Source organism: Malus domestica, chromosome 16 (genome assembly GCF_042453785.1).
Source record: "Malus domestica chromosome 16, GDT2T_hap1".
Lineage (NCBI taxonomy): Eukaryota > Viridiplantae > Streptophyta > Magnoliopsida > Rosales > Rosaceae > Malus > Malus domestica.
In genome coordinates, this window is record NC_091676.1 from 15,492,710 (window position 1) to 15,518,842 (window position 26,133).

Sequence of the window (26,133 nt, forward strand, 5' to 3'; positions counted from 1 at the left end):
TCTTCACTTGTAAGGGAAATGTCTTAAGTTCAGTTCTCGTTAAAGACGAATTTGAACCACATTATTGCTAACCAATTAGTATAAATAATATTGTTTGTAATTAAAAAAAAATTAAATCTAGAGAGATACAAGTTTCCAAAGCGGGTTACAGCATGGATCGTTTGTTGCTGACCTTGCATTACCTCACCAAATTACAAAATATAAAATGCTCCTTGCTTTCGGTTTGGGGTTAAACTTGGCACGCTTTCTTCCTCCCAAACCCTAATCACCTCGCGTACGATCGCATCCAACCGTGTGATCAGATCGCCATCGCTGCCCTAATCGCTCTTATATTTCACGATTGCGATTGTTCTTGACGTCGCCGTTTTGTAGTTGTAAGGTTTTCATCGTTTCAATCTGCCAATTTCTGTGCAATCGGACATCCATAGACTATAGTTGGTCAATTATTCGGTTTTAGGTTCAAATTACTTTACTTTCTGCAATGATCTGCTTTCATTTATCGTTTTTTTTTTTAAATTGAATTTGTTTAATTTTAAGGGCAGAGCCATAGGAGGATCTGAAATTTATAGGTTATTCAATTTTGTATTTATTTCACGTATCTATGGTTACATGCATGTGTGAAAGATAATTTGGAAGTAGGCGAATCGTAAATTCTGTTTGCTGGATGTCCGAGATTTAATTGAGGTTTCAAAATTTGAAATTGGTTGAATTTAGAAGCAGGTTGGTTCTTGTGATAATTTAGAGGTTCTTATGTTTTTGAGTTGTTGATTATATGAATTTAGATCGAGTAGAACCATCGAAAATGCATTACGATAACATACTTTTCCTTGTGATTTTGTTAAAGAAATGTTTAACCAGTGTATATTTTTCGTAATCTTCCATGCGTTGTTTGGTTTTTGTTAAATTTAGTTTTGCAGTTTCTCAGGACTTTTCTCTGTTGGTTTGTTCACTTTTTTATTTGTTGTTTTTAACTTGGCAGGAGTAATGTCTTTTGCACGTAACTATCGCTCACAAGGGGGCACCACTGGTGAAGAGTATTGGCCCACCCTTGGTAGAAATGACTTCAAAAACTTCCACAACTTCAACCACAGGAACAACAACAACTGGAACAGGAGCCGGACCAATAGCTTTGCTAAGAATTATAACAATTTCCCCAATTTCCAGAATTACGTGGGTGGTTATAAGGAGCATGCTGATAATTCTAATTATTTCAAGCCTGACAGTGCACCATCGTTTAAGAGGAGAAAATTTTCAGATTCTACTTGGGGTGATGGTGGGAGACATTATCTGCCACCCAACACATATGAGTTTGTCTCGTCTACCTGCAATAATTATCTTCCTTATGCAAGATCCAACGGTGCTGTATGGCACAGAATGTTGGGCGGTGAAGCATCAACACATACACAAAATGGGTTGTAGCGGAGATGAGGATGCTTCGTTGGATGTGTGGGCACACGAGAAAGGATAAGATTAAGAATGAGGATATCCGGGGTAAAGTAGGAGTAGCCGAAATTGAAGGCAAGATGAGAGAAAATCGGTTACGGTGGTTTGGACATGTGCAACGAAGGCCTACTGACGCTCCAATTAGAAGATGCGACTATGGGACAGAGGTTCAGGGCCGAAGGGGTAGAGGAAGACCTAGGAAAACTTTGGAAGAGACTCTAAGAAAAGACTTAGAGTACTTGGATCTAACGAAGGACATGACACAGGACCGAGCACAATGGCGTTCTAAGATTCATATAGCCGATCCCACTCAGTGACTTGGATTTTCCAAGTCTCCAATCGAGAAGTTTTCCTCACTCGGGAAATTAAGGGAACACTACCCCAACCTACATGCTCCACTCAGAAAGCTTCAACATACAAGCTTCAACAAAAGAAAATTCAAAGAACTTAGCGAAGAAGGTTTTGGTGTATTTAACACAATACGTTGAAATGAAGGAAAACTTATTTATTGATATCCCCGATAAGCTACAAATGTGTACATATACATGAGTCAAAATAAACAAACAAGAGGGAGCCTTCACAAGGGTTGCTTAGGAGAAGTTTCAGCAGTCGGTAGAGCCCCAGAAAGAGAAGGCACCGGAGGGGGATCATTCGGAACCTCAGTACTGGACAGAACCCTAGAAGGAGGAGGCATCAGAGGTTGATTATTTGGAGCTTCATTACGCGGTACAGCCCCAGAAGACGAAGGCAATAAATGCCTTTGGAACAAACCCACAAATCTCTGATGATCAAGTAAAACCTGACCATCAGTTTCCTTCATCTGGTCAAGCTTCCTCTTCATGTTTGTAGCATAGTCATGTGCGAGCCGGTGCAACTGTTTATTCTCATGCTTGAGCCCTCTAATCTCCTGTTTGAGACTCATCACCTCAGCCGCCAATGATTCAACTTGGCGGGTTCGAGCAAATAGGCGTTGGGCCATATTAGACACAGAACCTGCACACTGAACACTGAGAGCCAGCGAATCCTTAACAGCTAACTCATCAGACCGTTTGGAAAGTAGTCTGTTATCTTTGGGAGTGAGAAGGTTCCTGGCCACCACCGCAGCAGTCATATCATTCTTCATCACGGAATCCCCAACGGTAAGAGGACCAGTAGGGGAGACGAAGGATGGGCGCCATATGTTGTCTGGAGAAGGCGGGGCTGCCTCTTCAACAAGGTTCAAGTCAAAACGACGGTCGGAGGGGCCAGACATTTTCAAAGGTGTTGAAGAGAGAAGAGGTTGGACAAATCAAGATCTTAGAAGTGCAAGAATGGAGCTTCTACTGGTGGAGATTCAAGTGTGCTTTGGAACTTAATGCCAGCCCCTATAAAAATCTGCACTCGACGGATCTTCAGAAATCGAAGAGGCGTTTGCTTTCTCAAAAGCTGGGCTGCTTAGAGACCACGAGGGTTGATCTCAGAAATCGAAGAGGCGTTTGCTTTCTCAAAAGTTAGGCTGCTCAAAGACCACGAAGGCCGATCTCAGAAATCGAAGAGGCGCTCGCTTTCTCAAAAGCTGGGCTCCTCAGAGACCACGAGGGCCGATCTCAGAAATCGAAGAGGCACCTACTTTTCCAGCCTTGTCAGCACCTGTCACACGCACACTCAGCTTTGCGGAAATTATGGGCATTCTGTCGAAGACTTCTGAGGAAGTAGAAAACACATGAATCTTACTGTTCAATCACCCATTTTCCACACGCAACACTAGCTCATGGGTACCACAGATAACTTTGCCAAAGTTCTCTGCCAAAATTGAGCACGTAAAGCTTGTAGCTCCCACTACATCGCTCTGACCAAGAAAGGTAAAAGAATAGCAAAGAAACAGCACTAACAAAGTTTAGACCCATAAATTTTGAAGGTCTAGCTACCATATTATTACCCACAAGGGTAAAGGAACAGTACCACTGCTGGATAATTGGAAAGTCCCTGTGTGTCAACCTCTGTGCTTCGTGGCAAGGTAGACTAGTAAACATGCCCAACCTTTACTCACACTCGAGAAAACACTACCAATAAGATTGCTTGCTCCAAAATCGAAGAGGCACCGTCCTCCGAATCTCGAGAGCCAGACTCCCAACATGACTACTTTCTCAAAAATCGAAGAGAGGGTAAAGGAACAGTACCATTGCTGGATAATTGGAAAATCCCTGTGTGTCAACCTCTGTGCTTCGTGGCAAGGTAGACTAGCAAACATGCCCAACCTTTACTCACATTCGAGAAAACACTCCCAACAAGATTGCTTGCTCCAAAATCGAAGAGGCACCGCCCTCCGAATCTCGAGAGCCAGACTCCTAACATGATTACTTTCTCAAAAATCGAAGTGACACTGCTCCCCGAATCTCGAGAGCCAGACCCCCATCATGATTGCTTTCTTAAAAATCGAAGATGCATCGTTCTCCGAATCAATCGAAGAGACGCTCGCTTTCTCAAAAGCTGGGCTGCTCAGAGACCACGAGGGCCGATCTCAGAAATCGAAGAGGCACCTACTTTTCTAGCCTTGTCAGCACCTGTCACACGCACACTCAGCTTTGCGGAAATTATGGGCATTCTGTCGAAGACTTCTCGAGAGCACAGACCACTTTTTCAAAGTGCTCTGACAGAGTTAAAACATGTGAAGCTGGCAGCTCCCACTACCGTGCTATGACCAAGCAGGGTAAAGGAATAGCATTACTACTTGTTGTTAGGGAGACTCCTATATATGTCGACCTCCATCCCCAACGGACAGGCAGACCTGCAAAAATGTTCAACCCTTCCTCATATTTGAGAGGGCACTCCCAACGAAGCCTTTCGAAATATTCAGCTTTCTTTCCCCCCGATAATACCTTTGCAAACAAGCTATACTAGAGCAAGAATATCTCATATCATCAGGGTTAAAAGCAAGAGTATCCCATATCATGCTTTTTCCCTGTCTTTTCCTTTGGCCTTGTTGTTACCTGCAAGACAAGGAGAAAGAGAGCAATCAGTCAGCACTTGGAATCAAGCTTCCAGCCAGGAACTGACTGCCTGGAACCCCTTACCTGATTACTTACCTGGCATTGCTCTCGAGTACTCATCTTCAACATCTTATGTTTCCAGGGAAGATACCGCATCTGCTTGAGGAACAGATAGGGCAAGTGCGAAGGATACAAGGAAGCATGTGGAGACAAGCGTAACAGCACACGTGCCGATACATCCATTACTCTGTCAAAAGCAAAAGTATCCCATATCAGCAGGGTCGAACGTACTCTAGATTTGATGGACTTGTTTTGACCCTCAAATTCTTCAGTCGGCTCTGGAGGAAACCAGAAAACCCTCCAGCTCAGTTCAAGAATAAGCCTGTGGAAAGTTACTTCTTCAAAAGCAAAAGTATCCCATATCATCTCTTCTCATCTTTCTTCTCTTTATCCTTCATGCTACTGCAAGATGGGGAGAAGGTGAACAATCAGCCGGAGCTCTGATTGCTTACCTTGTCTGTCACCTCTTTCAGCAGATCCCCTAGCTCGGCGACTTGGGAGACTCCTACTACATGGTTTGTATCGCGCTTGACCAAGCCTGAAACTACAAGTAAGCTTCAAGTGAAATTGATACATTACCTTGTGCATCTCCACCAGTTAAAGATACCACCCCTGGATGGAGGAAGAGTACTTCCAGAGAAGATGCTACATCTACCTATGAGACAGATAAGGCAAGTCAAGACGATACCACACTCCGATACTTAGAAGTTTCGTGATTACGAGATCATTCTCTCACAATATTTCCTAATGTCATTTGTACTAAATCATTCACTTGTACTCACTAAAGGAGAGCTTGAACCTATGTACTTGTGTAAACCCTTCACAATTAATGAGAACTCTTCTATTCCGTGGACGTAGCCAATCTGGGTGAACCACGTACATCTTGTGTTTGCTTTCCTATCTCTATTCATTTATATACTTATCCACACTAATGACCGGAGCAATCTAGCGAAGATCACAAAAAGCGACCGTTTTTGCTGCCTAGGATCTATCTTGCAAGAGAACGGAGAATTAGATGGAGATCTCAACCATAGAATACGACCTGGACGGATGAAGTGTAAGAGTGCATCCGGCGTGTTATGTGACCGTCGTAGGCCACTGAAGCTCAAGGGAAAATTTTATAGGACGACAATAAGGCCAACGATGTTGTATGGCACAGAATGTTGGACGGTGAAGCATCAACACGTACACAAAATGGGTGTAGCGGAGATGAGGATGCTTCGTGGGATGTGTGGGCACACGAGAAAGGATAAGATTGGGCATGAGGATATCCGAGGTAAAGTAGGAGTAGCCGAAATTGAAGGAAAGATGAGAGAAAATCGGTTCCGGTGATTTGGACATGGGCAAAGAAGGCCGACTGACGCTCCGGTTCGAAGATGTGACTACGGGACAGAGGTTCAGGGCCGAAGGGGTAGAGGAAGACCTAGGAAAACTTTAGAAGAGACTCTAAGAAAAGACTTAGAGTACTTGGATCGAACGGAGGACATGACACAAAACCGAGCGCAATGGCGTTCTAGGATTCATATAGCCGACCCCACTTAGTGGGAAAAGGCTTTGTTGTTGTTGTTGTTGTTGTATGCAAGATCCAACGGTGATGCCTCTGCATCTACTACTGGTAAACGTGACCGCTCAAAATTAGATGAGGATGAACTGCCCTTTATGTCAAGGGATGAGATAGAGAGATGCTCCCCGTCTAGAAAAGATGGTATAGATTCAGTACGTGAAGCACACTTGCGCTACTCATATTGTTCTTACCTTCAGAATCTTGGATTGCGGCTTGACTTGTAAGCTTCTTTCTTTTCTAGGTGTATCTTTGTTATGTTTTCATTTTACATTTGTTTCCTTGCATTGTTGAACTGGTTTTGTCCAGAACTAGTTGTTATGGTATTTTTAACACTTTGCTAGTTGACTTTCAGTTTCCATGTTTTCTTCTCTTTTTTTAAGAATTATGTAATTTATGAACTGAATCATGTCTCTTCCAGGCCCCAGACTACTATCGCTACAGCAATGGTTCTCTGCCATCGGTTTTTTTCCCGGCGATCACACGCTTGCCATGATAGATTTGTGAGTATTGTACTTATTTTTAAATTCATAGCATCTTTTGATGTTATTAAGGTGTCCTTTATCTTAGATACCATAAATTATATTTCTCATATGATCAGTATTTTAGCATTTAAGGTAATCAATCATTTGTTGTGTTCAAAGTCTTTTCCCTTTTATTTTTATGTTAGTCTTTTCCCTTTTATTTTTATGTTTTCTTAATATAACTCATTAACCTATGTTTCTTTTCTCCATAACGTGCTGTTTTAAATTTCCTACAGCTTTATGTATTATGTGTGTTGTTGGTTTACTGTGTCACTCCATCTGGTAATAATATTTATGACTATTTTGTTTCTTTTCCAGTTGATTGCTACTGCCGCTCTTTTCCTAGCTGCAAAGTCCGAGGAGACACCACGCCCTTTGAATACTGTGTTGAGAATGTCTTCTGAGATTTCCCATAAGCAGGATATCAGTTTCTTGTCCTATATGCTCCCCATTGTGAGTGTCTTTACTGTTCTTCTGACCCTCTATGATATGATCTGTTCTCTTGAAAACATTCAGAATTAAAACAATCTTCATACAGTTTATCTGTCAATATAAACATTATTACATAATCAAATGCCATAACGTTTTTCTTTTCGTTTACATGAAAAAAACCATTGCTTGGCTTTTCTTTTTTTTTTTTTTAAATTCAGATGACTTTTCCTGCATCCGATATTATTTCCTATTCCATGCTATTCAGTACATCATGTAGAGCATGAAACAAACTTTTTAAGATTTTTCCATTCACTGGACACTTTCTAGCATTCTGACATCTGTTGGTTGTTAAACAGGACTGGTTTGAGCAGTATCGGGAACGGGTGACTGAGGCTGAGCAAATGATACTGACCACTCTAAATTTTGAACTTGGTGTGCAGCATCCATATGCACCGCTTACGTCTATTCTTAACAAATTAGGTCTCTCACAAACTGTTCTGGTGAATCTGTCCTTAAGCTTGGTCAGTGAAGGGTAAGCTCATCAATCAGAGGGTTCAGCATTTTGCCTACATTTCACTGAATGTTTGTACTTGATCATTATTGACATGTTTGTCTTGCTTTTTTCTACTCAGTTTACCTTGCATGCCTTCCTGAAAATTGTGTTATTATTAAGATTCACTGTGGTTGTTAAAGGGAAGGGAGAGGGGTGGGGGGGGATATCATCAGAATTTCAGATTTTGTTGATGTTTGGGCGTGGCTATGGCTGCGGCAGAGGATAAACACTGGTTTTCTTCCTGTTCTCCAAAACTCTGATGCTTGATGCCTGTCTTTGTAATTTTCTTGTTTACAGCATCTACTCTAGTAGTATTTTGAAATATTAATTCTTTTGGCATGCATATAATTGCAGGATCTACACAAGATTAGAGTTGATCGCCTGTATGATATTCTTAGCTGGCGGATTGATTTGCTGTTCATGGAACTTTTGTTTTACTTCTGAAGTTGAACTGCCGATATTTTGTGGATGAATTTACCATAATATTCCTCCATCATCTTGGTCATTGGCTATTGAATATAGCCAATTAGCCTCCATAGCCATTTTCACATCTTCAACTTACTGGTGGAATTTATTAAGAAAGAGTCCTGTCTTGCTTGCAAAAATACAGTTTGTAAGACAGGCTTTTTGTGTGCTTGGTTTTGGAGGAAAACCATTGACTAGGCTAGGATTTTCATATTGTGATTGGTAGTCCTTCCCGTCCCCATATGAATCCTCCAATGACTTTTTCTAGTTCCTGATAACGAGGGGTTGACCTGATATCTAGGGGTTGCTTTAGGTTTAAAAGTATGATATATCAGTTTTGAGTATCAGGGCTTGCAGTCTGATTTCAGTTTCTACCAAACTCTTTCTGATGGAAGTTTAGACCCTGGCCCAAAAAGTTGCAAATTGTCATAGAACTGTGGTCACTGATGCATGAGTCTCAGGAACTTGTGTAGGTATTTGCCTGACGTAGATGTCTTGAAAGTTTTCGATGTTGTATCCGTTTTTCCATTACAGAATGGAATGGGCGACATTAGCATTTTGTATAGTACCTGCCATTCATCTACCCCGTCTCCCTAAAGAATAAAAGGAGAGAGATTTAATGCAACACGTGTGAAATGAAAATGAGGGAAATTGGCACTGACAGTTTTCCTCATTAATTGGCATTGAGATGCAACTTATTTTCCAAGATTGGGAATAGGAGCTCAGGAAATATAACAAAATTTTGAAAGTCATTTGAATGCCATATCATTTTACATGATTTTCGTATCATAATCTTTTTGGTTTAACATATATTTCTCAGGTAATGATTTGTCTGGATCTGGAACCTGCCCAGATATTTATCCGGGTCAAAACCTTGACTCAGAACTATTTGCTTCCATATACATGGTATCAGATAATGTCAATTTTCTAGTCCCAACTCCCGTGTATTGTTTTTACAGTTTTTAATAAATTTGAGGCCACTTCACAGTTAGTGTGCGCTATTTTTGCTTTAAAAATGTATTTTATCTTCTTTGAGTTTTCTCAATTTTAAACTTTGTTTGAACGTTTGTTCAAGCGATGGATTTTGTTAGTTATTTGTTCTGGAAAAAAAAGCAAAAAAAGGTTTTCTTGAATATTCTTTGTCAAAATTTGTTATTTTTGTGAAATATGTTTTATATATTGTAACCGTATCTTCATTTATTTGTAAAGATCAGTTTGATCTTAATGCCACTATTGTTGTTATTTGTGATGAATAATTTATTATTTTTATTACTGGCACTATGGACTCCTGGTCCTTCTGTTAGACGACTTTGTTTTACACAGAAGTACACAGCGGAATATTGCCTCACCAGCTAATTGAAAAAAAAATCATATATTAGTGAAGAAGATATTGGCATAGACTTTTTATATCTTTCTTGGTTACATCCATGGATGTTTTTGGTGTGGGGGAAAGGCTACCCAAAACATGGTACAAGTGTTGTAAGATTATGTTGCTAACTACAACCCGGAAATCTTTTGAAAAGAGTAGAGGAGTCCTAATAACTTAAGATACATGTACTTATGTTTTGAACGCTAGTGCTTTTCTGTTCTCCGTCTCATTATTTATTTATTCTGAAACCTTAATGTTGATATAAGTTCCTGCTAGGTGATTAAAAAGGTAAAATCACAGTGAGACTAGACTCTGGAGGAAACATCTTTTTCTCTATAAAGTACCCCAGAAGAATTGATGGCATCCATCCCTGTAGTTGCTTGAAAATTCCTACCATTGTTAGAATCCCGGGTTGTTGTAGGGGGCATTCGCCATTTTGTGTATTCCAAGGTCTCACCAAAGTTTTGCTTCAGTAGTTGATGATATGAGAAAAGTATACGTATTATAACTCAGATGTACATATGTATACTATCTGGAACAGACTATAGATGGCAATTCAGCTTCATATCATGCCTGCAACATGGCAATTCAGCAGTAGTCGATGATTCTCATCGGGAACTTAGTAGTTGGGTTATTGTGCATGCTCAATGAGCATCAATGCATGTGTTGGCAAGTCTGTCCGGATCCAGCCATTGATCAGAAGATTGTGGATTTGCTTTCAGAAGTTTAATTGTTTGCAATGTCCTGCTTTTGCTTTCTAATATGAATCATGTATTCGAGTAAAATAGCCGTGCAGCAGATTGGGGCCTGGGAATTTTGGTGTCTCTAGATGGGGTGTATCATATTTGCTATAGTTTTGGTACTCTTATCAGCCATCCTGCAGAGATTGTGGAAAATATTCTACCTGACTTGCTGCTTTTGTAGTTGGTAAGAAATTGACTTGTTATTTCATGCCTGATTTGATGTCGTTTTGCTACCAATTTTTTATGCTATATGTTGCTGACGTACGTTCTATCAATGTGATGTGAAAAATATGCTACATTGCACTGAGAATTGCCTGGTCTTTCTACTGTTGCCCCAGATGGTTTGGTTTGATGCTGTGCCTTTCTGCCTCTCCTATCCCATGGTGGTGGCTCGGTCTCATACTTTCAGGGACTGATTTTGTTTTTTCATTTTATTTTTCAGGCTTCGGAGTTCTCTGTGGCTCCAGTTCAAACCGCATCATATTGCGGCAGGAGCTGCCTACCTTGCCGCAAAGTTTCTAAATTTGGATCTTGATTCTTATAAAAATATATGGCAGGAATTCCAAGCTACACCAGATATTCTTCAAGGTACGCATACATGCTTTTGTCATCGCAGCCGAGGCCTAGCGAGCTGCATTTTCAATTGCGTATATCTAGTTTTAATTTGTGTTAATTGTTGATGCAGCCGTTGCTCAGCAGTTGATGGAACTCTTCTAGATGGATGGAGCATGTTGCTACGCTAGTTTCTGTGTATAAAATTCGGATCGGGGAAAACATACACGACTTTTACAGAGGTATGGTGTGAGGAGACGAGGAGAAGCGCCAAGATATGATACTTATCGTGTCTCGCGACTGCTATCCTCTTGAACCTCTTGAAGGCTTAAAAATATTAGTTTTGAATGTTTTGTAACTTAACTAGGAGTACGCATTTCGGAGTGGTAACGTACATATTAATGACAAAATGGCTACAACGTTTTTCTTATATCCTGTGCTCTATGTTCGTATTTTAACTTTGTCTATTGTTGAAGGAGATTTTAGACAACATAATGATACAACGGTTTGGGCCTCCTAATCCATCGGCCTCGCACAATGGTGAATGGAGAGATGCTCTCTTGTCACAAATTCAGTCCGTGGACACGATAATATTTCCAAGCATGACAAGAGTTACCCACTGACTACGGCCCCGTTTGGGATTGAGGTGATTTTAAAAAAGCCACTGTGAAAAAAGCTGAGGGTCATTTTTGTGTTTGGTAAATTGAAAAAAAAATGGCTTATTTTGGAAGCTGCTGTGAGAATAAGCTGAAAATCAAAGGAAAAGCTGAAGCTGCTATTTGCTGCTTTGAAAAAAAGCCAGTTTTTTCAAAGCACATAGAGCTACGGTGCTCCTTTAATGAAAAGACACTATCATCCTGCTTTTTTTCCAAAAGCATTTTCATAAAAAAGTTTACCAAACACTCTACTGGCTTTATTTCACAGCCGCTTATTCTCACAGCACAGCCGCTTATTCTCACAACAGCTTTTTTTCAAAGCACAGCAATACCAAACCAGCCCTACATGTGGTGAAAACGTGAATGTTGGTAGGTTAGGGGATGCTAGGATCTTGCTTTCAAGCACTCTCCATATTCTTTTCATTTATTATGCTCCATTGTTTGACATGTACCGAATGAATAAAACTCAAAACAGGGAGAGATTTTGCAGGGGTGCTCCAAGCTGCGGGTGGCTCGGGTACTATGCTCTGTCAATGCGCTGCCGTGGCTGAAGCAATAGCGATACGTATTGCCTTGTCGGCATGTATTAATCACAAATTCAATCATGTTATTGTTGAATCTGATGCTCTGATGATCATACAAATGATCAGGAAGGAAGTGCCTGCAGACTGTAATTTGGACTACGTTCTTGGCGACATCGAGATCCTAACACGAAAGCTAACGTCGGTGACGTTTGCGTTTGTGCCTAGGGAGAGTAATCAGGCTGCTCACTTGGTGGCTAAGTATGTGTTCAAGAAAGGTCAGGACTATACCTGGGATAATGTTGGCCCAGTGTTTTTGTTTAATACGCTTGTTACTGATGTTAACCTTTTGATTCGTCTTTAATATATGTTATCTTTGGGGAAAAAAATAAAAATAAAACTCAAAACGTGCCACGAAGAATTTAGCTGCCAAAAATATCAGCGCACACTAAACACTGATGCGTACTATATCATTTTGTATCGGTCTCTCTTTTAAAATACATGCTACAAAAGAATTCATATAGTGTAGTTGAAGCATACTAAAATTCAGAAGGAATCCAACTTTAAATTTGTGGGGTCCCAACATATGACCGCTATCATGAAGCCATCCGGCAACGTAGAAGGCATAAAAAATCAGAACGGCCGACGGCCGGCGCAAAATAAAAAGACATTTCAAAATTCGTATTTTTTCAACACAAAATTCAACATATTATTTAGACTTGGCATTCGTTTCTTATTTTTCGTGTTTGTGTCGTTTTTGTGACATACCCGATATCTTAACGGGTCGTGTCATGTAACACCCGTTAAAGTCAAATGGTAATATGACCCGACCCAAAATCGACCCGTTAATATTATCAGGTAATATGACCCGACCGATTACTTGTTAAAGAAAATATATTTTAAATCAATGAATAATGAAAATGAAAAATATAATTTGACCCAAAAAAATTGAAAAACATAATACTAAATTTGTATATGTATATGACATTGTCACATAAATATTACTTCAAAAGATAAAAACAACATTTATCTTTTAAGTATTACATACCCCAAAATAAGAGACTAATAAAAAAACATTGGTACATTACTACAAAATACAAATGTTCAAGGATATGCAAAATAAAAGGAGTTGCGTTTTAAGGTTGAGGAAACCTTGCACTTTTTTTTAAAAAAACCCTTCAAATTTCATCAATTAGAAAGAGAAATGATATTGGTTTATTTTGAACTCTCTTAAAAAGACTATTCATGAGGGTTTGTATGGTTCTAAAAAGGCTAAATAGCCCAAATAGTTTCTGAGATTTGCATAACTCATCACTTTGGTCCTTAACATTTCAAATCGATAAAAGTGGTCTTTGAGATTGTCCATCATCCATCATTTTGGTCTTTCCGTTAAAAACTCCGTTAAGTGTCCCGGAGCTCCTGGCCGGAAGTTTGGGCAATTTTCAAAGCTTCGTAACTCAATCGTTTCTTAACCAAATTCGACCTATAATATATCAAAATGAAGATAGAAAAGTTTAGAATAAGATTATACAATTTGGAAGCACAATGGATGCCGGAGATGGTTAGAAAATAGCCTCAAAGTTGACTGGTCGAAGGGAAAACTAGAAAACTCGTCGGAAATTGGGTAAACTTTAAACGTTCATAACTTCTTCAATACTCAACGAAATCAAGTGATTCAAAAACAAAAATCATACTTCTCGATGAGATGAAGAGAATGATACCTTTGTAAAAGGCTAAATTGACATGGTTTGGCTGGAAAATGGCTAACTTGAGACTAAGATAGTCACTTTCGAGCCATTTTTCGGTCAAACCACGGCGAGTTAGCCATCTAAAAAGGTACCATTCTCTTTATTTTGTCGAGAAGTATGATTTTCATTTGAATCACTTGATTTCGTTGAGTATTGAAGAAGTTATGAACGTTTAAAGTTTACTTAGTTTCCGGCGAGTTTTCCAGTTTTCATTCGGAGCATTCAACTTTGAGACTATTTTTCGGCTATCTCCGGCAGCCATTGGGTTTCTAAATAAGTATAATCTTATTCTACACTTTCCTATCTTTATTTTGATATATTATAGGTCGAATTTGGTTAAAAAACGATTGAGTTAAGAAGCTTTGAAAATTGTCTAAACTTCAGGCCAAGAGCTCCAGAGTTTTTAACGGAATGACTAAAATGATGGATGATGGACAATCTCAAGGACCATTTTATCGATTTGAAATGTTAGGGACCAAAGTGATAAGTTATGCAAATCTCAGGAACCGTTTTGGCTATTTAGCCTTCTAAAAATTCAAACGAAGATGTACCCATCCTCAAAGCATACAAAATGTAATCACGAGCACTAGCATATTTTTTTCACATTTTTTTACACTTGTAAGTTAATTATTATATTTTTTTAATGTGTTTGGTATTTTTAAATTACTTGATAATTTTTTTAACGTGTTTTATAATTTTTTTAATCTCCCTGCTTGCCTATATATAGTACACTATAAAAATAAATAAAACTTAAATTTTTTAAATTTATAAAGAATAATAATATGATAATACATATTTTAATATACTATATGGCTATTGTATTTTATAGTAATTTTTTTAAGTAGTTTAAAAAAATTAAAATCATCAAAATAATATTTTTCTTAACATGTTGAAATATGTTACTCGCATGTCATTCTCGTGTAAACTTGTTAAGGACTCGTTATTAACGGGTTATTATCACGTGACTTGATAACTATTCGATTAGTTATCGGTCAATCTGAGACTAGTAATTTTTGTGTCGTTTACGTGTCGGGTATGAAATTGCTAGGTTTAATATTATTACTACATATTTATTATGGGAATTGCTATTAGCATTTCATAAATCTCATTTTGTAGTATAAATTTTCTATAATTAGAAAAAAAATTACACTTCTAAAAAGTGTAGAATGAAAATTTTGAAATTCTAATAACAACTGCACACCTCGATCTCTTCCTACACTTCTAATAACACCTTGCATTATTTCTAATTTCTGTCCGTACTCATGTCATTGTCACTCGCACACCTCGATCTCTTCCTGATCGCGATCGTTGGGAGCCGTGCCCTTGTTGTTTCGAATGCCGGGGTAATATTCTCGAGAAACAAATAGAAAGTTAAGTGCTCACGAAAAGCTGACCTCACTGGATAAAAACACAAGAAGCAGCTAAAAGATTTAATGGCTCACGACGCCAATCCACTTTCTTCTGCTCTGATCTGCTCATTGGAAGCTAAGACGAACGTCCCAACGCTCCTTCCGATGGATTCAGCGGCAGCTCAGCGTCGCCTTAAAGCAATCAACCGCCACCTCGCCACCGGCGTCGACTCCGAGTCCCCTCTCCGGCCCAATCCCACCACCGCCGGCGAGTTCTTTTCCGGTGCGCCCTCTCTCTGGGCTTATTATTTTTCCAGCTCAATTTTGGTTTTGAATTTTGATCGCGTAGTATGCACGCGAAGCTCGAAGCTTTGTTGTGAAGGAAGTTATTGCAAAGGAAAAAGCTATGGAATAATTTAAGGTGGCATTAATGCCCCTAGATTTTGTGGTGTCTTGATTTTGGGGGACTTTTGAGCTTCCAAGAACTGGATACAGTTAAAGAAAAGAAGCAAAATTACATATTTCGGGCATTGAGAATCAGATAAGATTTTTGATACCTCTGGTTTTAGATTGTTTGATCATACGTTTCGACCTCAGTTGAGGATCATACAGTTTTGAATTGTTTTTTCAGTAAAGGGTGATTCTTTGTATGATTTCAGCAGTTCCAATTCATTGATTTAGAAACCCGTTAGACAGTTAATGTTGCGTCTCGATTTATAAGAGATTTGGATTTGAATTCTTTTTTGTTAATGGGTTTCTTTGTTTTTAAAGTACTAGTTTTTGTGCTCTTAAGGTCTTATGTTTCTTTTCCTTTTTGTCGAAATTTGCATGTGAAATTGATCATTTTGAAACGGGGTGCAATTCAAATGCTCAAGAATCCCTCTTTCAAATCATAAATGTCAAATGCAAGTGTGCTGCTGGATTGCAATTCATGTTTTTTGTTCGCTAATAATTTTTGGACTTTGAAGGTTACTTTTGCTTTTCTTTTGTCCTTTTCAGTTAGATATTAATACTTGTTCGATGAATTTGTTACTGATGGGACTTTGAAGGTTACTTTTGTTTTTCTTTTGTCCTTTTCAGTTAGACATTAATACTTGTTCAGATGTCGTCATGTTTTGTTTTTGTGGGGATTTTGGTCCATGGGATCCAAGAGACCATTTTGAGTGGACTTTTGATTCGAGGGAGGTATGGCAGTGCTTTATGGGAAATATTGAAAGGACCGTTGTATGACAGTTAGGAAAATATACTTGGGAGTTTATCATTTTGTCCTTCCATTGGTCTGATTTCTGTGAAACTTCACTTTCTATCTCCCACATCCAAGCACATATAGGCATTTGACAATGATCTTTGTTCTCTCTCTAATGGGAAAAATGGACTGATCTAGCTGATGAAGAGCACTGAAGATTTGGATACGAACTTATATAAAAACTTGGATCAGTAAAATGAAGAGGACTACCATGACAAAGAAGCTGGACTATATGAAAAATAGGAGTTTGACTTAGTACTTACAGGGCAAATCCTTTCTACAATTGGTAGCATTGTTTTCTCTTCGATTGATTACCTTATGTTTTGTTTTGTATCACTCGCTTTTTTTTTTCTTTTTTTTATTTTTTTTATCTTAGTTCTCTTGTTTAGTTCTTTTGCATTATGTGTTTCATAATGAAAAACTTTGGCCGTTTACATTAGCATGTATGGGATATGTCACTGCATAAATCTTGCTTTGTGGGATATTGTGAAAGCGATAATGGATAAGTTTGTTGCTCAAAAGATAAATTTCTGAGGGGTATCGAGGGCTTTCAAGTGGGATTGGAAATGAAAATTTGATTCTTTGAAAGGTTTGGTTTCTTTGTTTTGTGGTGGACTATAGAATAAGTGGGAACAGGCTGGTAAAGGTGGTTAGCAATTTGTTCTGGAAACGTGTCTAGGATGTTTAACTTATTGGCTCAAATACATATATTAATATCATTAAATTCTTAACAGAGCATGGGTACAGTGTGGTGCTTCCAGAGAAATTAGACACGGGAAAGTGGAATGTATACAGGTGGGCATATTCCCTTTTTTCGTTTGTGCTGCCCCAACAAGGTCCTTGGCTTTTCATGTCATGTGAGAACAATATTTTTGTTTTGTTGTTGTGGTGACAGATCTGCACGCTCCCCAATGAAGCTTGTTAGTAGATTCCCCGATCATCCTGAAATTGGTACACTGCATGATAATTTTGTGTGAGTCAGCTACTTTTTGCCAAATTACACAAGTACATTTAAGCTCAATAATTTCTTACAATTATCTGCCCTATATTTGTATGTCTAACCACTGTTATTTAGTTCCCTTGGAATTTGCTAAATGACTTCATCTAACTTTTGTCAATATTAGGCATTCAGTTGAAACTTTCCGAGATTACAAATATTTGGGCACAAGAATTCGCGTTGATGGCACAGTTGGAGAGTGAGTGTCTTTTTATATAATTAACGTCTCAGTTCCTGTGAATTACAATTGTTTGGGCTCATGCATCCAGTGAAGCCTCACCCATTTTCATTTGTTTTTCTGCCGTCAAGTTACAAGTGGATGACATACGGAGAAGCAGGTACTGCTCGGTCAGGAATAGGTTCTGGCCTAATTTATAATGGAATACCAAAGGTGTAATTTCATTAATAATTCCATGGTTCCAATATACTTTCGTTTATTGGTCATTGAACTTTATCTCTGTAATTAGTTCCTTGAAACATGAAACTACTGAGTGGATTTCCCTGATGTTACATTACATCAAATCCTCTTTAAACTTTTATGTCTTTAACTACAGGGATCTTCAATTGGATTGTATTTTATTAACAGACCTGAGTGGCTCATTGTTGATCATGCCTGCTCTGCGTATTCGTATATATCAGTTCCTTTGTATGACACTCTAGGTTTGTGCTACTTTGCTTGTATTTTTCCAATCATGGTCTATGGTTCAGATGTTACAATTGAATATGATATTCTTTGCAGGTCCAGATGCTGTCAAGTACATTGTAAATCATGCTGTTATGCAAGTTATCTTTTGTGTGCCTCAAACATTGAATAGTGTGAGTTTAAGTTATTATCACCCTCTATAACTTCACAATATTTTCATGAGTTGTAAAAACTTTATCTTGTTACCTTCTTTCTTCCTCAATTTTATATATTTAGGTATTAAATGACAACTAAATGTTTGTTTTTATATTTTTGGAAGTGTCCATATGATAGCATATACATCTTTGTGTAAATGCCATCACAAAATGTTTTGAGCAAGTGTTTATCAGGTTGAATTGCTGTATGGAATATAGACCAGATACTAATTTAGATATCATCTTAAGTATCCAAAAAAGAAAAAGAATAGATAACAAGAGCAGGAAAAGCTCAACAAAAGGCGAAAATCCTTAACAGTCACAATATAAACCTAGCTTGGAAACTGTTTCTTCTGAACTATGTGGTGTCGACTTCTTTCACCTTGGCATTTAACTCATGTTTGGCCAAAATTACTGTCAAAGTATGGTTTAGTGTGTCATTTCTCACTGTTTCAATTTTATCTTAAGGCGTATTTTTCCTTGCAGTGTATACAATCTATATAACTTGTAGACTGAAATTGTTCATGTTGTTAGTAATAAATCATAAATGAGTGCATAATTATTGGAAAATTGCGGATTAGATTCCATATTGTTATATTACATGGCTCTGAATTTCTCAATTGATTCTTGTCATTTGGAACTGCAGTTATTGAGCTTCTTGGCGGATATTCCAACCATACGCCTGATTGTGGTATGAGAATACAACTCATAGTATTAAATTAATCTTTGTACTAGTGAAAGTTGAATGTGATGTTGACTTTGCACAGTTTATATATCTTTTAAAATAATGTCTTCATTTGCCCTCGATATTATTCAGGTTGTTGGGGGGATGGATGATCAAATGCCATCTCTTCCGTCATCGGCTGGAGTGAAGGTTGTAACATATTCAAAATTGCTGTCTCAGGTAATTCCTTTATTCCCTATGAATCCACCAAATCATTGAAACGTCTGAGGATATCTGTCAAAGATCTTCTCATGGATGCATAAATGATATACATCCAAGCATTATATGCGTTTTTCTGTGTAAACATTAGCACAAAGAATGCGTTGAGCAGTGCTAAAATCAACTCACAGACATAAACCCGTAGCATAAACACTCCTGAAATAGCCATTTCGTCATAGCTGCATATTGGATATTTTCTGTGTCCTAAACCACACATTGTCTTCTTCTTACATATTTTAATGCATAGTCTGTTCACACACTTAATGAACATTAGGTGTTTTTTATCTGCTCATGTTGCCACTTGGATATTATGACTCTTATCATAGTTAAACTCCTTAGTAACTGATGATATAACTTTGATTGATGTGCTTCTTATCCATTGTATTATTTCAGGGCTCTAGTAGTCTTCAGCCTTTTTGCCCTCCAAAACCAGAGGATGTTGCAACAATATGCTACACAAGTGGTACAACAGGCACTCCAAAGGTACGATTTAAAGAACTATTAACTTTTAGCTTTTTTCGATAAAAAATGTATATTACAACTTTTAGCTTTCTGATGAAGTAAGTGTGTTCCGCAATAAATGGTTTAGCTACTATGTTTTCATATATTGTTCTGAGTTCTCCTTTTATAACTGTTGGATATTGTGGAAGAAACAAGAATTCTAGGGCTGCCTCCTCCTCAAATACGACTATGTTAAATACTTTCCATATCTTATTTATACCCCATATATTGTAAGAATTGCACTATAACCAACAATAACATTTGGCCAGGGAGCTGTATTGACTCATGGAAACTTGATTGCAAATGTTGCTGGGACCACGATTGCTATCAAATTCTACCCGTCCGACATGTGAGTATCTGTAGTTTTGTGTGCTTCTTAGAAAACAGTAGTGTTTTTTTTATCAGATTTTTTATTTCATACACATTACCTTGTACTTTCCAGCTACATATCATATCTTCCTTTGGCACACATTTATGAGCGGGTTAACCAGGTCATGACGGCATACTTTGGAGTTGCTGTTGGATTCTACCAAGGGGTATGAAACTTGTTTAAACATTTCCCTTTTTAATAGTTTCCCATCATATCTTGAATCTGCGGTATTGTCTCCCCACCAAAACAAAAACCTGTCCATTTGTCATAGAGGTTTACTTCTTCGTAAAGGCTTTTTCTATATCTGTTTTCTTGAAATGCAATAAAAACTGTGCCAGAATCAATCTGCCTGTTAAAAATTAGTCTGCATTTTACTGAAGGGTAGATGCATGTTGCCGTATTAAATTGTTCTCAATTATACTGGATTCAAGCATGTAAGACTTTACTAGAAGTGATGAATTTCCTAAAGGAATCTGATGCAATTGTAATATTGATTTATAAACATCAACATCTATCTAAACCTATTGGAACCTATTGACAAATCGCTGACCAACACGTTGTAATATGTGCTATATGTTAGAGTCGTTAGGCTAGCTGGTTTATTTATATTTTTGTATTTTTTATTTTGGTTTAATTACGTATCTTTAGAGACAAGCCTTACAGCGTTTATTTAACTGTCCTATGCAGGATAATTTAAAATTAATGGACGATATGGCAGCTCTAAGACCTACCATCTTCAGCAGTGTTCCTAGGTTGTATAACAGAATATATGCGGGGTAAAAAAAAAATTCAATTGCTTATGTGATTGTTCACCAATAAGAAACTAATACAGTTAAACAGTCATTAACTCGGATCTTCTAGTTGTTCAGTATTACAAATGCGGTCAAGACATCCGGTGTACTGAGGGAGAGACTATTTAATGCTGCTTACAATGCCAAGAAGCAGGCACTATTAAGTGGTAAAGCATATTGCCACTAAATTCTTTTTGCACTATAACATGAGAATCTACGTCTTACACAATTGTTTATGCTTAAACTGTTAAACTTCTTTTTGCAGACGTAATAAAATGTATGATCTTATGGAAATGGTTTAAGGTGTAAAATCTAGGTGCCAACGTTCAAGTAGAAAAGATATCATGTTTAACTTTGAAATAATAGAAAACTAGAATTGTGGAAATATAGAAACAAAACTACAAGTGAATCAGGTGATATTCTTTACTTAAAGTAGAAATGTAGCAGCTTTAAGGAACTAGTTGTGGAAAATTAGAAACAAAACTACAAGTGAATCAGGTGATATTCTATAAATGTAGAAATATAGCAGCTTGAAAATGAGATTGACAAAAAATGTTTTCTTGACCCTGCCTCGTGGTTTCCTTGAACATTCTGTTAGCCACAGCTGACAAGTGATGAGTCTAAACTGTTTTGGTGCCAATTATTTCCTTGTATTGTGTACTTTTCGCTATTTCTTATTGTATCACGATGTCATGTTATAGGAAAAAATCCATCCCCCATGTGGGATAGATTGGTATTCAATAAGATAAAGGCTAAGCTAGGAGGACGAGTTCGTTTTATGACATCAGGTGCTTCACCCTTGTCACCTGATGTAATGCAGTTTTTGAAGATGTAAGTCTTTTACATTTCTAGGCATATCGAATGCCAAAAGGAGTCACATGTGGTTGGTTTTTATTTCATAGTTTTTATTCTTTTGCATTTACCGGGCTTATAAACTAATGATGATTTATTCCCAGATGCTTTAGTGGTGAAGTGGCTGAAGGGTATGGAATGACTGAGACTTCTTGTGTTATAAGTGCTATGGATGGGGATGACAAAGTATGTGGGCATGTTGGCTCTCCTAATCCAGCTTGTGGTGAGTTATTGTCCACTGACTCTGAGTTTAACGCACCTAATTAATGGCATCATTTAGGTTCTTTTCGAATAATGCGGACCAAAAATTTGAACTTTTTATTCTTTGACCCTTCTACTGTCCTGAGAGTCGGACTTAAGTTAGCTGGCAAAAATGTGATTGTGGAAACTTGTGCTATTCAAGCGTCAATTTCTTCTCCTCCAATGATTGTTAAGCACTCGCATGATCTCATACTTCTCGATAGCATATATCCTCACAGATGGAGGGATTATGCCTGAACCAGTTCAATGATGTATAATTTTCGTCACAGTTATTCAGATGTGATAAGCTGGTTGTGCAGAACTATTGGAATGATTGGTTCCATTATATGTTCGCATGTAGGGCTGTTGACAAAACAAACTAGTGCAGTCCAACCTAAGTTGGCTTGGTCAGGTTATTGTAACATTAATCTGGCAAAGCGGACCTGATCTGACCTTTTAATAATGCATTAATAATCATATTTCCCCTAATGGTGTGTTGAACATGTAGTTTCGATTGCATGCATTCCTATCCACATGTTTGATTCAATATGAATGCATGCAATAAATGAGCTATACATCTGAAGATGGTGCTTGAATTCGTGGTGAAATCTGTGTCAGATTAATAATGCCTTAAAAATTTGTTTTCATATTTTTTATTCCAGAAATAAAGCTTGTTGATGTTCCAGAAATGAACTATACATCTGATGATCAACCATATCCTCGTGGTGAAATCTGTGTGAGGGGTCCTATTATATTCCAAGGATATCACAAAGATGAAGTGCAGACGTACTCAACTTACCTGTTATCACTTGTTTTAAATGTTATTCATTCAGTCAGATATTAAATTAGTCTGATAATATAATTGTACTGGATAGGAGGGAAGTGGTCGACGAAGATGGATGGCTTCATACTGGAGACATTGGGTTGTGGTTACCTGGAGGTCGTCTGAAAATTATTGATAGGTGAGAGCATGCCATCCTAAATGATAGCTTCTAATATATTTACACTGATTTTGCTCAAATCAGGACAGTGTCATGCTTTATATTTTGAAACTGTGCTACGCATTTGGTAACCTTGTCAAATTCAAATTCAAATTGGTAATAGTGTGAAGTAATATATATGCTAGGGCTCATAAGATTTCCCAGGCAATTGCTGACAATCATATAAAGCAAAAGATGCACAGCATACTTTGGACAATTAGAATCAGACATGCCCTAGCATGGGTTTATAATGCATGGTCTACGAATGATGTTCACTGAGCATTTGCAATTAAAATGCCTACATGTTGGATGCTAAGGGTTAAACGAACTGTGATGGTTCTACTTTCCCCATCCCCCGCCCCCAAATCCTGCCTATTTTTCTTGAGAAAGTTAATTTGACCGACACCACGTATGGAGAGAATCTATTGAAATGAAATGACAGGATTTATTGTGCTTAGAGCATATTGGTCCTCTTTTAGCATGTGGACAGCTTATAACTGGAGGTTTTGTATACCCTTGTAGGAAGAAGAACATTTTCAAGTTGGCACAGGGAGAGTATGTAGCTCCAGAGAAAATCGAGAATGTCTATGCCAAGTGCAAGTTTATTGCCCAGTGCTTTGTTTATGGTATGAATTTAGAATCTGCTAAGTCTCTCTCTCTCTCTCTCTCTCTCATATGATGGGTTGCTGACTGCTTATTTGCTGCTATTCGTAGGCGACAGCTTTAATTCTTCTTTGGTAGCGATTGTCGCAGTCGACCCGGATGCATTGAAAGCATGGGCTGATTCCGAAGGCATTAAGGTGAAAGTATCACAATTCAGTTGTACAACAAAATGAAGATGATAAGTATCATGCTTGAGGAGCTAGTAACGTTTGGTTGACCTTTTTGCTCGTGCACATAAATAAGTGTTTGGCCTTTCAATATTTCCTACAACTAATTGATAATCTTCATTCAGTTACTTCTCAAAAAGTCAGAACAATTGGAAACAGTTTAACTTCTGAATAACTTCTCTGGTGATGTTTGGGTGCAGTTTGAAGATGTAGGGAAACTATGCAATGACCCAAGAGCAAGAGCAGCTGTATTGGCCGATATGGATGCTGTTGGCAGGGAAGCTCAGGCAAGTTATTTAATAAAATTACCCAAATGCTATCTGTTTCTTGCACGCCGTTCAAATTAAATGTTGGATGTTTTCATAAATAATTCGATAATATTTCTCCAGTTGAGAGGTTTCGAATTTGTAAAAGCCGTGACACTGGTGCTTGAACCGTTCACATTGGAGAATGGATTGCTCACTCCGACATTTAAGGCAAGTATTCAGTTTCAAACAATTGATAGCAAATGGATGGACGAATTAACGTGACTCACATTCTCTCATTGCATACTTGACCTCTTCAGATCAAGAGACCTCAAGCAAAGGAGTACTATGCAAAAGCAATATCGGCCATGTATTCAGAGCTCGCCGCTTCTGAATCCTCCCCTCGATAGCTTTAAGTGATGCAATGAGGAGCAGCCAGATTGATGCTCTCAACCAGCCATGGAAAAACCGAAAAAAAGGAAAAAGAGAGACAAGTATAAGATTGATGCTCTCAAGTGTAATATTGCAGGAAGGAAAACAGTGATACCTTGACATTGGTCCAATTGCTAGAAATAGAGTTTGGGAATTAAGGATATAAGAATGTTGCAGGTAACTATATAATATATCTAAATCGTTGTAAGTATATACATTGATAAATATTTTTGTAATGAAGATGAAGTTGAAACATAATCTGTGATTATAATTATTGAAATCAACATGCATCTTTTTTTTTTTTTTTTATTCTGTTTGAACCAACAATATTATCTTAAAGTTATAGTTGAATACTAAGAAAATCATATTTAAGAAATAAGAAGTAAGAGATATAATATTTGACTTCATTATATAGTATTTTGTATGAGTATAGTATTTATCCAAACTTAATTAATTCAATCTTGTAAGATGGTTGTGTATACAAAAGTATACCGTTGATTTTACCTACCTGGTGTAAAAAAATTATCCAATTAGAGTAGAGGTTATAGAGTTTTATTTGAGCCAAACAAAGAAAGGAATTGTGATGATACTAGCCTTTCTTTTCTACATGAACTAAATGATATATCATGTTTTCCATCCATGAGTAGCATGCTGCTCACTGTGTAATAGAATTAAAAATGTAGTCAATACTGTTACCAGTATTACCCAAATTATATATATAGAATTTTATATATGTATTTGTCAATAAGGTATAAGCATTGACAGATAAAATAAAATTAAGATTTTGTAAAAGAAGTGATCATACTAATTGAAATTAATCGCAATGTTTGACAACAACAAACTAGACAATTTTATAGAATGATGAGTTGTGAAATATTTTGTACAAAATAATATAATGAAAGAATCAGATGATTGTAAAATTTAAATTTATATGTACATGCGAACAAAAATTCACAAAAGCACAAATATACAATTTCATTTGTATTTCATAAATGCATAATGCATTGATAAAGCTAAGCACTTGATTTTAAATTTTGTAGCACATCTTCGAATAATATGTTTATAGTATAGTTATTTAAATTATTTTCTCCGTTTTCTAGCAAAATTTTTCGACCTTCTCCAGGTGTGATTCTAGATAACGCAACATACAATTGACCATGAGTAAAAACTAGTTCAGGAAGATATAACCCAACTTGCTTCATAGATTGTCTTTGGCTTTTATTAATTGTCATTGCATAACATGGTTTCACTGGAAATTGACATCTTTTAAAAATAAAAGGCCATTTATTTTCAATTGCTGCAAGAGAGATTTTTGGTATGAAAACTTTTTGACCAATATTGGTTCCAGCAAGTATTTTAGCTTCAATAATTCTTTTGAATAATTGTGTAACAACTAATCTAGTTCCATTACACAAACCAAAAGATCGATTCAAATTTCGTAATAACATAATTGGCATTCCTATTTTTAAATTGAGGTTATGTGCAGGCAAACCATTGAAGCCAAGTTTATTTAAAAACTCTGTAGGATACATTGTTTAAAGATTTTCAACATTTCCATTTGAAGAACACAAAGAATCATAACTTAAAAACGAATGTTGTTCTCCAAGTAGCAAATTAATTATATAATTATTCACATCTGTTACAATTGTGTTTTGAGGGGTGACAATAACTCCTTCTCTCAAATATACAAAATTGTCAAAAGAATTTTCAAAATCAGGGTAAGTGACAAAAAAAATTGAAGCAATTAGATTTCCAGAAGAACGAATTATTAAATCTTCAGGTATTTGAATTAAAAATGTGTCTGTATCATTTGAATCATTTAGATCATCCCTATCATGAATTTATCCATCACCAACTTGTAAAATTTTCTCTTAATGATAAACTTTTATAACCATTATTTGGATCAAGCAAAGATTCTAAAAAA

At 37.2% G+C, this 26,133-nt stretch overlaps 2 protein-coding genes and 1 long non-coding RNA gene across 7 annotated transcripts; all 3 read left to right on the forward strand.

Annotated features, from left to right (window-relative positions):
* The first annotated feature begins 233 nt into the window (after positions 1-233).
* Positions 234-11,101, forward strand: LOC103445887 (cyclin-T1-4-like). Of its 3 annotated transcripts, XR_011577519.1 has the most exons (9): positions 239-379; positions 980-1,341; positions 6,048-6,256; positions 6,455-6,536; positions 6,876-7,010; positions 7,346-7,521; positions 7,897-10,303; positions 10,562-10,707; positions 10,805-11,101. XR_011577519.1 is itself a non-coding variant. In XM_070815872.1 (8 exons), the coding sequence occupies exons 2-8, from the start codon at positions 985-987 to the stop codon at positions 10,834-10,836; spliced, it is 1,137 nt and encodes a 378-aa protein (XP_070671973.1). In that variant the 5' UTR covers positions 234-374; positions 980-984; the 3' UTR covers positions 10,837-11,101. The 3 variants fall into 3 exon arrangements, 2 of the variants coding, with proteins under 2 accessions (XP_070671973.1, XP_070671972.1); XM_070815872.1 differs by lacking the exon at positions 7,897-10,303 and having other exon boundaries at positions 234-374; XM_070815871.1 differs by lacking the exon at positions 7,897-10,303.
* A 3,710-nt stretch (positions 11,102-14,811) lies between these two features.
* On the forward strand, positions 14,812-25,050 carry LOC103411515 (long chain acyl-CoA synthetase 6, peroxisomal-like). Of its 3 annotated transcripts, XR_011577520.1 has the most exons (24): positions 14,853-15,228; positions 16,926-16,986; positions 17,087-17,164; positions 17,316-17,387; positions 17,498-17,579; positions 17,743-17,848; positions 17,928-18,004; positions 18,672-18,716; positions 18,843-18,929; positions 19,362-19,451; positions 19,739-19,818; positions 19,912-20,005; positions 20,527-20,615; positions 20,709-20,797; positions 21,332-21,461; positions 21,587-21,705; positions 22,385-22,508; positions 22,598-22,684; positions 23,225-23,328; positions 23,417-23,502; positions 23,733-23,819; positions 23,922-24,008; positions 24,098-24,271; positions 24,857-25,050. XR_011577520.1 is itself a non-coding variant. In XM_029095707.2 (23 exons), exons 1-23 carry the CDS (start codon positions 15,030-15,032, stop codon positions 24,185-24,187), a joined length of 2,163 nt encoding a protein of 720 aa, XP_028951540.2. In that variant the 5' UTR covers positions 14,812-15,029; the 3' UTR covers positions 24,188-24,489. The 3 variants fall into 3 exon arrangements, 2 of the variants coding, with proteins under 2 accessions (XP_028951540.2, XP_028951541.2); XM_029095707.2 differs by lacking the exon at positions 24,857-25,050 and having other exon boundaries at positions 14,812-15,228; positions 24,098-24,489; XM_029095708.2 differs by lacking the exon at positions 24,857-25,050 and having other exon boundaries at positions 14,911-15,228; positions 21,596-21,705; positions 24,098-24,489.
* On the forward strand, positions 15,802-16,187 carry LOC139192944 (uncharacterized). Its single transcript, XR_011577521.1, has 2 exons — positions 15,802-15,913; positions 15,995-16,187. It is a non-coding gene; the product is annotated as an uncharacterized lncRNA (long non-coding RNA).
* Positions 25,051-26,133: the final 1,083 nt, after the last annotated feature.